The sequence below is a fragment of the Montipora capricornis genome, chromosome 6, assembly GCF_036669925.1.
Source record: "Montipora capricornis isolate CH-2021 chromosome 6, ASM3666992v2, whole genome shotgun sequence".
Classification (NCBI taxonomy): Eukaryota; Metazoa; Cnidaria; class Anthozoa; order Scleractinia; family Acroporidae; genus Montipora; species Montipora capricornis.
Window position 1 is genome coordinate 10349789 of NC_090888.1, and position 10000 is coordinate 10359788.

Genomic DNA, 10000 nt, shown 5'->3' on the forward strand with positions numbered 1-10000 from the left:
AACAAGGAGATATGCGAAAGGTACTTTCAATAACGGAGACGCGTTCAAAAAAAAACTTTAGTGCCCTGTTTGCAGGGAGTAAAGAAGTCATTTTGCATGCTGTGGACGATTCTTAATCGACTGCAATCAATCAAAGCGAAAGTAATTACTGGAGCCTCTCATGAGAGGCGCCAATTGATAATCCGGCAAAATATCTTTAAGCCAATGTAAATATTCGCAACTGGCGTTTGGCGCAGCCTGGGACCAGGCTTCGCAATTGAGGTTATGGAGCGAAAAGGAACGTGGCGAAAAATAATTTGTCAAGCGAAGTGAGCCGAACGGGGGTCTTTTCGCCAAGTTCCTTTTCGCTCCATAACCCCAACTGCGGAGCGTGGTCCCAGGCTACGTTTGGCGCTGGGAGGCGCATGTAAAGACAGACTTCATTGGGCATAAAGATTTTTGCTTTTACCTAATTGGCTGGGAATATGGTTAAAATTTTTCAAGGCAATCAACACTATAATGATGAAAAAACAATGCAATGAATCCCACAATCGCCCGCTTGGCCCCTCTTAACTGACACTGCTTTATGTCTCCGACTTCAATTGCAGCTTGAAGCGAACCAACAGTGTTCTACAGGAGCACGAAGAAGCATTACAGAGGAAGAAAGAAAATGCTTTTGCTAAAGCGCAACAATCCAGGCGAGCTATTTTGAATTGAAACATGAAAATTGGAACTTAGAGGATCAAAAACACGGTCTGAAGAACTCTAGTTTATTGCAACGGCAATTTGAGGATTGGTTTTCACATACGACGCGAGCACAAGCACTTGCAACATCGCAAACTTAGACGAGCAGTTTGTCATTAGTACCTTTTGCAAGTACATAAGGACACCAATTTTAAAACAACGTTTCTGTGCCTGTGTATGCTGCTTTGTCTCATGCCTGCGTTGTACGTATGAACAAGAGAGTTGTCGTCTCAGACATTGGTATTCCGTGTGCTGTGGGGCCTCCCCTGATGGTACGAAATCAGTGCCGGGGATTCCCTGGGGTTTCGGTTGACTCTAGCCTGCGTAGCAAGCGTTCCTGTTCGACACAAGAGCTTCGAAACGATTTTCCGGAAATTGGCCGCGCGAAAGTTGGGGCAAGAGTTTGCGGAAAATCGTTTCGAAGCTCTTGTGTCGAACAGGAACGCTTGCTACGCAGGCTGGGTTGACTCTATCTTAAATGATCAACATATAACTCCACTTAACTTCATTTCCCTTCAAGAACGACGTGCACATGTACGCGTTACTGTCAGGGAGTTAATCATCAACTTTCCACGAGAAAAGGTGGTGGTTGGGAGGCTTTAAAGACTTGAGGAATTCCCCTTAGTGTTTTCGTGATAAAACAACAAAAATTACTCAAACATATTTGTTAGTGGATCGGGAAAGATGAAAAACAATCAAATGGACTACAAGCCAAATTGAAAAAAATTATATCCCAGAATATGAGCTTTCCGTTTCAAACCACTAAGTCGAGTTTCAATGAATGATTATTGTAACAATATCCAGTTGATCTAAACATTTTGGTTGGTTAGGATTAACAACGGGCGCTTGCCGCAAAACATGCGCATATTAGGAAATTCTGACACAAGGTAATTTCGCGGATATTACCGTGCAAAGTACCAAGTCCTTAGCAATTACACGCGCCAAAAAGCCACCACGCCTATTGATCCTCATCCTTAGATTGGAAAACTGGGGCATTCTTACAAAATACCAGGCCATATGGGATAGACACAAGCAACAATATGAATGCAGGGAAAAAGCCAAGGCGATGGAAAAGGTCAAGAACAAAGCAAAACAGAGTGAAGAACAAAGTAAGTAAAATGGTTCTTTGTCTTCTTAAAACATATCACTATATGGTATCAATCTGTTTACACAGTGGATTAGCAGTAATGTCCAGAAATGACAGAAAATCAGATGCACTTACTACAGAAAACTCTGTCAGCAACAACAATAAAGACATTATTATTTTCTTTTATTTATTCAGTCATTTCAGTTATTTATTCAGTTTATTTATTCAGCCAAACAAGCTGCTATAATTGATTTCATGACCCAAGCCATCTGCCTTTCTTTTGAATGCATATCCAGGGCGTGTTGGCAGGCTTTGGCTGCAAAAGGTATTTCTAAAATCATGTCTGCACTTCCAGACGACTGATTTCGTCACTTAGGCCCTGTTTACAAGAAGGTAGGGTAACCCTACTGCTAGGATTACCCTAGCAGGAAGATCAAAGATAGCCTGGGTTTACAAGCAAAAATTTCACAGGTAAAGTTACCCTACAACCCGGGACAACTTTGCGTGCTTGGTAACCGCCAGCATCGCAAACACAATGGAAACCGCCAAAAAGTTGTCCCGGGTAGGCGAGTTGTCCCAAGCAGAGAGTTTACAAGGCAGCTAGGGTAACCCTAGCACTCAGATAGGGTTACCTAGCGCCAGGGTAACCCTAGCTGCCTTGTAAACACGTCAATGAAAAAAAGAAGAAATGTGTGAGTGCTAGGGTAACCCTAGCACTAGGGTTACCCTACCTGCTTGTAAACAGGGCCTTACTCTTTCCAGTTGCCTACCGAGAAACTACTTTTTTACAAATCACAATGGAACGAATTCAAGGAAGAGTCTAAAGTGGTAGGTTTTCAACGAATGCTTCCATTTTAGTGGAGAGGATTCGATCCACAGTTCAACAGCTTCAGACTGGAATCTCAAGTATGGAAATTGAAAAGAAAATAATTGAAGGTTTGTTTGTTTGTTATTTATTAATCTTGTTTGAGCAGGTTGAAGTTTTGGCAGCTTTTGAGCTGATGCAGACCTGCTACACCCACCCACCCATAAACCCACAGAGGACAGCCACAACACCGGGAACTTCATCCACTATTCTTCTCGAATAGTGTGTGGGTTCTTTAACGTCCCCCCATATTTGTAAGACTGGGCTTACGGTTTATAGTCCTTATCCGAGAAGACTTGAAAGCCTAACCACTTGCGAATGTAGTTACAAAGGCAGCACTTTCTCCTCAGTTATTTAAAGACCGTGAGTGTTGGTCCGGCCGGAGTCGAACTCCCACTTGGCAGCCCGGAGCTCAACCAACTGAGCCACCGGTGCGGTGCGTAGAGTATGTCATACACTTTATTTAGAATAGTACAGCTTAAAATACACCTAACTGTGAGATCTATCAACAATAAATTACTTTCTGTTTTACGTTACTTTTTAAGTTAAATTAAGGCTTACTTGATAAAATTTTGACCCTTTGAATCCCTTATAATTTCAGAAACCAGGGACACAGGATTTCAATCTGCCATCCCAGTGGTCGTAAAACTGTATCCACTATTATTCGTGCTTGTCACACAACAAAAAGTAATCTTGACTGGGGTAGAAAAAAGTCCATTTTTTCTCCAAGTGCGGTTTTCTCCAGGCATTATAATCCAGGTTTGGCTAGTTAAACAAGAAACAACTAAAATTTGAATAAAGGAGGCCAGGCCTTTCTGCCTCAATGTGCTTTTTTCTTTCCATCTGGGAGAGATCAAAGCCACTCTGTTAACAGGGTGTAGTAACGGAAAAAAATAGCCTGTAAGAGCAAGCCAAAGAGTAATCACCAGAAAGTTTTCGGCTGGATAACACTGGTTCCACTTCACAATAATAATTGAAGATAAAAAAAACTGTTTTAAGAACCATTGAAATGCTAGGGAAATATCCAGCCCATCCGCTCAAATATAGAGTAAAATAATACGTTGTGGTGCATCTTCATTTGCTTGACCTTGCTTGGGAATGGAATACAAGACCATGAATGCATTGTCTTTGAAAAGTCACCATCTTTTGTTCCTTCCATGACAACTATATGGTACCGTGTACTTCTGGAGACTGGTGTCACCAGTCCAGCTGATAGAGCCCCCTCACATGTATTTTTCATCCTCATCCACATCAATAATCGTACAAACTTCACTCAGAATGCCCACATAGAGGAATGAGTTGACTGACAGACAGAGATATGATTTATTAATAACCTTATTCACAAAAATAACTGAATTGCTGAAGCTTTCAATGAATAAAATCCATAGCTAAGGCCATATGGGATAGTGAAATTATGAAGCAAAATTATCAGACAAGATTTCTTGTGAGTGATATCTTGATGTCATGTGGAATTCACTTGCCAGACAGCCAGCTCTATCATAAATGTTCGATGCTAGAATATCATTCACATCTAACAAGCAGTTTAGCAAAGATAACAGAGAATACTTGCATAAGACCCATTTGAAACAAATAAATTTAAATCATAATTAGTAGTATTATCTCGGATTACTGAAGTGCCTTCGACAGTCACTTAGACTGTGGTTTCGTAGGAACTAAGCAGATCAGATTGAGATCAATACGTGTGTGAGAATCCACGCGAGGGTACCCCTGCAAACAACAAAAGAATCTTCGGGGCAGCTAATTTGGTGTCCCTTACAGAGAAATATCTCGATTCCTTTTGGCAAGACCATACAATCAGCTGCCAATGTGAACAAAACTAGGACGCATTCTCCTTCGATCGAACGCAATAATTTTAATTTTAATTAGTCACCGTTTTACTACAGCAAAAACCTTAAAATCATATATTATTATCTTTGATAACAAGAAGGGCACATCTACACCTTGAAACAAAAACCACTGCAGCCAGTTTACAGGATATAACCCACAAAAAGAACAGCACAGAACAAGAACTGATTAAGATGGCCAAGGAGGAGGAAAACCTTAGCAAGTTTCCAAACAAAGGTACGGTAATTCATTACCTTGACAAGCAAGAAAGGAAGGAATCAATAGCAAACGCCACTGTCTTTTAAACTGACAAAAAGTAAGAAAAAATATTTAGGGTTGACATTTTGTTACAAATGTTGTCATTCTTACAGTGGATAAAGAGACCACTACAAAGAGACTGCTGGGTGCACTGCTTTACTAACCATGGTATCGAGCCATCTGGAAGCTGGTTTATTGTCAGAGAGTTTATGCTTAATATAACTGAGCTAATGGACAGGAAATACAGTTTTACAGAGAGAGAGGGTTAAAGTAGTGGTTGGGCAGTTAAGTCAAGGCCTTGCAAAAGTATAATGGAGTGAGAATGGGGAGAATGAGAATTGTTGTCCTGATGAAATAAATGTAAATCACTGCCACTACCCATGTTGATTAAACTAATTTTTAGAAAACAATTGCACCCCTGCCTATTCTTACATGTTGGTATTATACAGAGCGGAAAGGAGCAATAAAATAACATTATCTAAATAGAGCGGCAAATACTACGTGGAACTCAACTGGTTTAATCACTAGTTCAGCAAACAAACTCACACAGCGGCCATGTCAAAGCAGTGTGATAAGACAAAAACAAGACTATTTTGAGCATGTGTAAGTGATGCAATCTGACCCGCTGCTATAGACAGCATGACATAGTCACAATTGAACTACAGTTACTGAAATGGTAATATATTTGACCTTTGATCATGCTGTAGTTCCATTAAACTACTGACTGAGAGATTAGAGTAAATAATGAAATCAGTTATAATTTTCTGTAATTGTAAGACATTTTAAGGTTGTCTCTTTTAAGACTGATAGAGTAACATGTGCATTTTCCCCCCAATTTTTTAAATGCTTTGTTCATGTAAAAAGAAAGTCAAATTATTTCCAGAAAAACTCTGGTACTTGCCATTGAGAAACAAGTTAGACTATTTTGAGCATGTGTAAATGATGCAGTCTGATTGGCTGCTAAAAACAGCAACTGAAATGATAATATATATTTTAACCTTTGATTATGATTCCCTGATGCTAAACTTTTCCTAATTACTTTAATTCTTTCTTTCAACAAACCCCATATTTCACTGGTGTTCATGGAACATTAAGTACCTTGCAGCAGTAACCATTCATTATTAATTCTGCTTTTTAACAGTAACCACAGAGATGGAGATGCAATACACTCCTGCTTGTGCCCTGGCAAGAACCACTCAATGTCAGCGAACAGCTCCTCTTTTCATCCCTAAACCATTGCCACCACAACCAGCACAAACTAACAATGATAAAGACAGCAATGACATGGAAGACGAGCAAGCTCAAGACAGAGGTGTAAATGAAGAGCAACTCAGTAGAGTGTTGTCAGATAAAAGTCCCTCTCATGCAAAGGATGGAATTAATATGGATCAGCAACTGAGCACACATACTGCAAATACCCATGCTGTGGTGATGACAAGTGTTGCTCAGGAGCAGCAATCCCCTGAACCACAAATTCAGACCTCAATTAGTCCATTGGAAAAATCTGAACACTGTAAGTTTAGAGAGCATGGTTAGTGGAGTAATGAGAGAACTCCTATCCAGCAGTTTAACCAATTCACACCTCAAATGCCCTAGGGACCCCCCCCCCCCCCCCCCCATTGACGAGTAAAACCCTCTGGCGTTAGAGTAATCTGTAAGTCTCACTCTCAGGGGTCAATGGGTTAATGATAATAATTATTACTCACAAATTAATTAATGTTAATCCACAAAATTAGTCAAAAAATATTCACAAATTACCAAAAAAATGGGGTTATAAATGGGTTGAGATTGTTGGTTCTGTACTCTACTCAAAGACGTTTTTATTATGGACCTACTGAGTTTTTTCATCACAAACCTATGTTTAAATGATTTGATTTCAGTCGATTAGAGGTTCAGAGTCTTGCACACAGGGTCAAGCAGCAACCATGTGTTTTGGATGTGTTCAAAGTCAAATGGCTACCTTGACTTTATTTACTCCTCAGCTATTTAAAACCAGTTACTCCTTCTTCTAACACTTCCAGGATGAAGACTGACCACTACTGGTTTCCTAATCATCCAAGGAATTATAAATCCATTGTGTCAGAGCATGCTTTCCAAAGCAACTACACAATTGCATAGGACAACCACTAACCCACAAAATTAACAACACGTTTGGTTGGAAGCTTGGCACATTATCTTCATCCATGCTCCTTTCAACCCTTATGATTGCAGCCTTTTACAGGTGTCTGGAAAAGCCGGAATCTGGAACCGGAATAAGAACAAGAAATGTAGATGATATCCAGTTGTTTTATTTCAGCTAAAAAAGTTGAATGTTACTTCACAGACTTAAAACTGCAAAATTGATTTTTTACGGACATTGTTGTGACTACAAAGTTTGCACCACCGGCATCACTCCTGTTTTGAACGGTTGAAGTTACGAGAATGATTGACATTGAGACTCCTCCTTGTCACTTGCTGGTGCAGGAGCGAAGCTGTTACTGAAGCCATGGATGAAAGGAGTCCAGAAAGGAAAAGTAAAAGACAAAAGATATTCACCTTATTTATTGGAATAAAATGTTAAGGTAAGCAACTACGAACTTCACCTTCTAGATCTTGCCGTATTGGAGATCAAGGAGACACACTGGAAAGGTGAGCACTAGCCTGCGTAGCAAGTGTTCGAAGGGGAAAGAGAAGGGAAATGGTACGAACTTTGTAGTCACAACAATATCCATAAAAATCAATTTTGCAGTTTAAAGTGTGTAATATAACATTCAACTTTTTTTCCTGAAATAAAACAACTGAATATCATTGACCTTTCTCGTGCTTATTCTGGTTCCAATTCCGGTTTCGGTTCTGGATCCATTTTCGGATTCCAGATCCGGTTCTGGATTCCGGATTCTGGATTTTCCAGATGCCCGCCTTTTACCTGGTATTCATTTCAACTCACTTAAAGACAAGGACACTTATCAGCCAGCACAGGAAAAAAACTCTTGCATAGCTTTACTTATTATATAGTGATGAAATGCTAGAATAATGTCCTTTTTAATAAAATATCACATCTTCACCATATGCAGTGAAGACATTATTTATTTTATCTTTCAAATTTGAGGATGTAGGTGTTGTCATGGTAAGCAACATGCAAGCTTCCTCTTCAATTCATCGTAAGATACTTTTTGTGCTGTGATATACATGTAAGGAGTCAGGGTGGCATAGTGGTTATCTATCGGGCCTCCCACCACTGCGAGCCAGGGTTCAATTCTGGCCTCGGCCAGCATTTGGGCTGAGTTTCAATCGATCTCAACCTGCCTCGAGGGTTTTTCTCCGGGTACTCCAGTTTTCCTCCCTCATCAAAATCGACTCATAGCAAACTAACATCTAGCTGTGGTTCTGTGCTCTTACATCAAACATGGACTGTATAGCGGCAGCCAGAGGTGCTTTTGTATGCTTTGAGCCTGATGTTGTGAGCCGTGCCCTTCGCAATTCAGTCCTCGACTGCAAGTAAGGGTGATTAGCACTAGCAATATTTATTTATTTACATAGTCATTACCATTTTCATTGCTCAATTCGACATTAGAGTGTTATGTTTTTCAAAACTTTTACATCTTCTTTTGTGGTGCACAACATGCCCATTTTAGCTGTTGGTGACCACTTTTTACCATTCCAAAAGTGAATAAAACAAGTTGTTTTTGATCTGGAGACTTTATCAGTACCTATATAATAAACAGGGCCTGGTTGTTCAAAAGCAGATTAACGCTAATCCCAGATTAAAAATTAATCCAGGAGTTTATTTCTCTACTCTCAAATGCTTTTCAACACTGATATTCAGCAAAACTTTACATTAGAGGAAGTCAAACTTTCACCAAGAAAATGAAATATGAAAGAAACGTTTACGCTCATCCTGGATTAGGTTAATTGGCTTTCGAACAACCGGGCCCAGAACATTACATGGCCACTTAGGGATACAATTTTATCATCTCATGCTGATAGTATCTTTATGCACTAGTCTAGAAGAGAAAATTTGCAATAATCCCTAAGCAACATGTAACATTGAAATTTTGTGAAGTTTCTAACTACATAAGTTTCAAACCCCATCTGATTTTTAAGCTGCAGTTGCAATTTGATCCTTGACTTACATTCCAAAACATCGCATTATATTTAGGAGTAACTAATCTTGCAGTCTACTAGTATCAAAATAAAATAATATTTATAGATAATTGTAAAACAAATCTTGTTCAAATGATCTTTATTCAACTTTGCTGGCAAACGTTGCTGCTTGCAATGGCAAGGAGGGAATTTTTATGGGAAATATACTCAAACTATTTTACCTGTTTATCGAATAGGTATCAGTGACAATCCCTCAGTCATATCATGTCATGTTGAGGACGGGCCTGCTTTCCTAAAATCACCTATTTCAGCAGGAAAGCAACAACCCAGTTTTACTGAAAGCTCAGAGCCAACAACCAGTCCATTTAACTTTGAGAGGCACTCAAACATTATCCAACAGCTGACCAAATCTCCTGGGGATGGTTTCCTGTTTGACAGCCGGCCAATGTTTGACAGTTCTGTGGATGAAGACAAGGAGCAGGTCTGTCATTGCTGTGCAGGAGTTGAGATATTTAATGTTTCTAATCAACCATCTCAGTAATCTTAATATAAAGTAATGGTCAAACGACAAAGCAGCAGTGTTTTACCAGGTTTTAAAACATGAGGCATAGCCAAGTGATTTAAGACCCAATAAAACATGTCCTGCAAGTGTTTTGAATGGCTTTAAAAATTTCCACCAATAGTGTGTCCCTCAGAAGTCTGAACAAAGGATCAAAATGTGAGGGGAAGATATTAAATTATTACCATACAAGAACAAGCCGGGCCTCATTACTATTCTTTATAGAAAAAATTCTAATTAGGAGTATTGTTTTATCGGGTTGAGAGCTCATGCACATGACATTTTATCGATGTTTTGATAAGCTGTTAGGCTCATGAATTATTAATGAGTTCTTTTAATGTTTCAGTATACAATACAAGCAGAATCATTAATCTGCCAAAAATTCTAATACTATTGAATGGACTTGACTTAAATTAAGCTGCCTAGACGTAATAAACAATTACTGGATGAGGTTTTTGTGATATCTGGAATAATCAAGGTCGAGGTATGTGTTGTCAGCCAAAGCCAAAGGCTGAGGCTGATAACACTAAATGAGGCCTTAATTATTCCGGATATCACAAAAAACGAATCATATAATTGT

At 39.3% G+C, this 10000-nt stretch overlaps 1 protein-coding gene across 1 annotated transcript in view; it reads left to right on the forward strand.

The window, feature by feature from the left end:
- The window catches only part of LOC138053211 (uncharacterized), a 13841-nt gene that overhangs the window by 2867 nt on the left and 974 nt on the right, over positions 1-10000 (forward strand). The window contains exons 3-10 of the mRNA XM_068899866.1: positions 1-20; positions 588-677; positions 1702-1832; positions 2669-2746; positions 3277-3325; positions 4624-4757; positions 5920-6291; positions 9008-9342. The exon at positions 1-20 is cut by the window's left edge and continues 107 nt beyond it. Of these exons, the coding sequence (XP_068755967.1) occupies positions 1-20; positions 588-677; positions 1702-1832; positions 2669-2746; positions 3277-3325; positions 4624-4757; positions 5920-6291; positions 9008-9342 (1209 nt within the window). The remainder of the gene's footprint in view (positions 21-587; positions 678-1701; positions 1833-2668; positions 2747-3276; positions 3326-4623; positions 4758-5919; positions 6292-9007; positions 9343-10000) is intronic.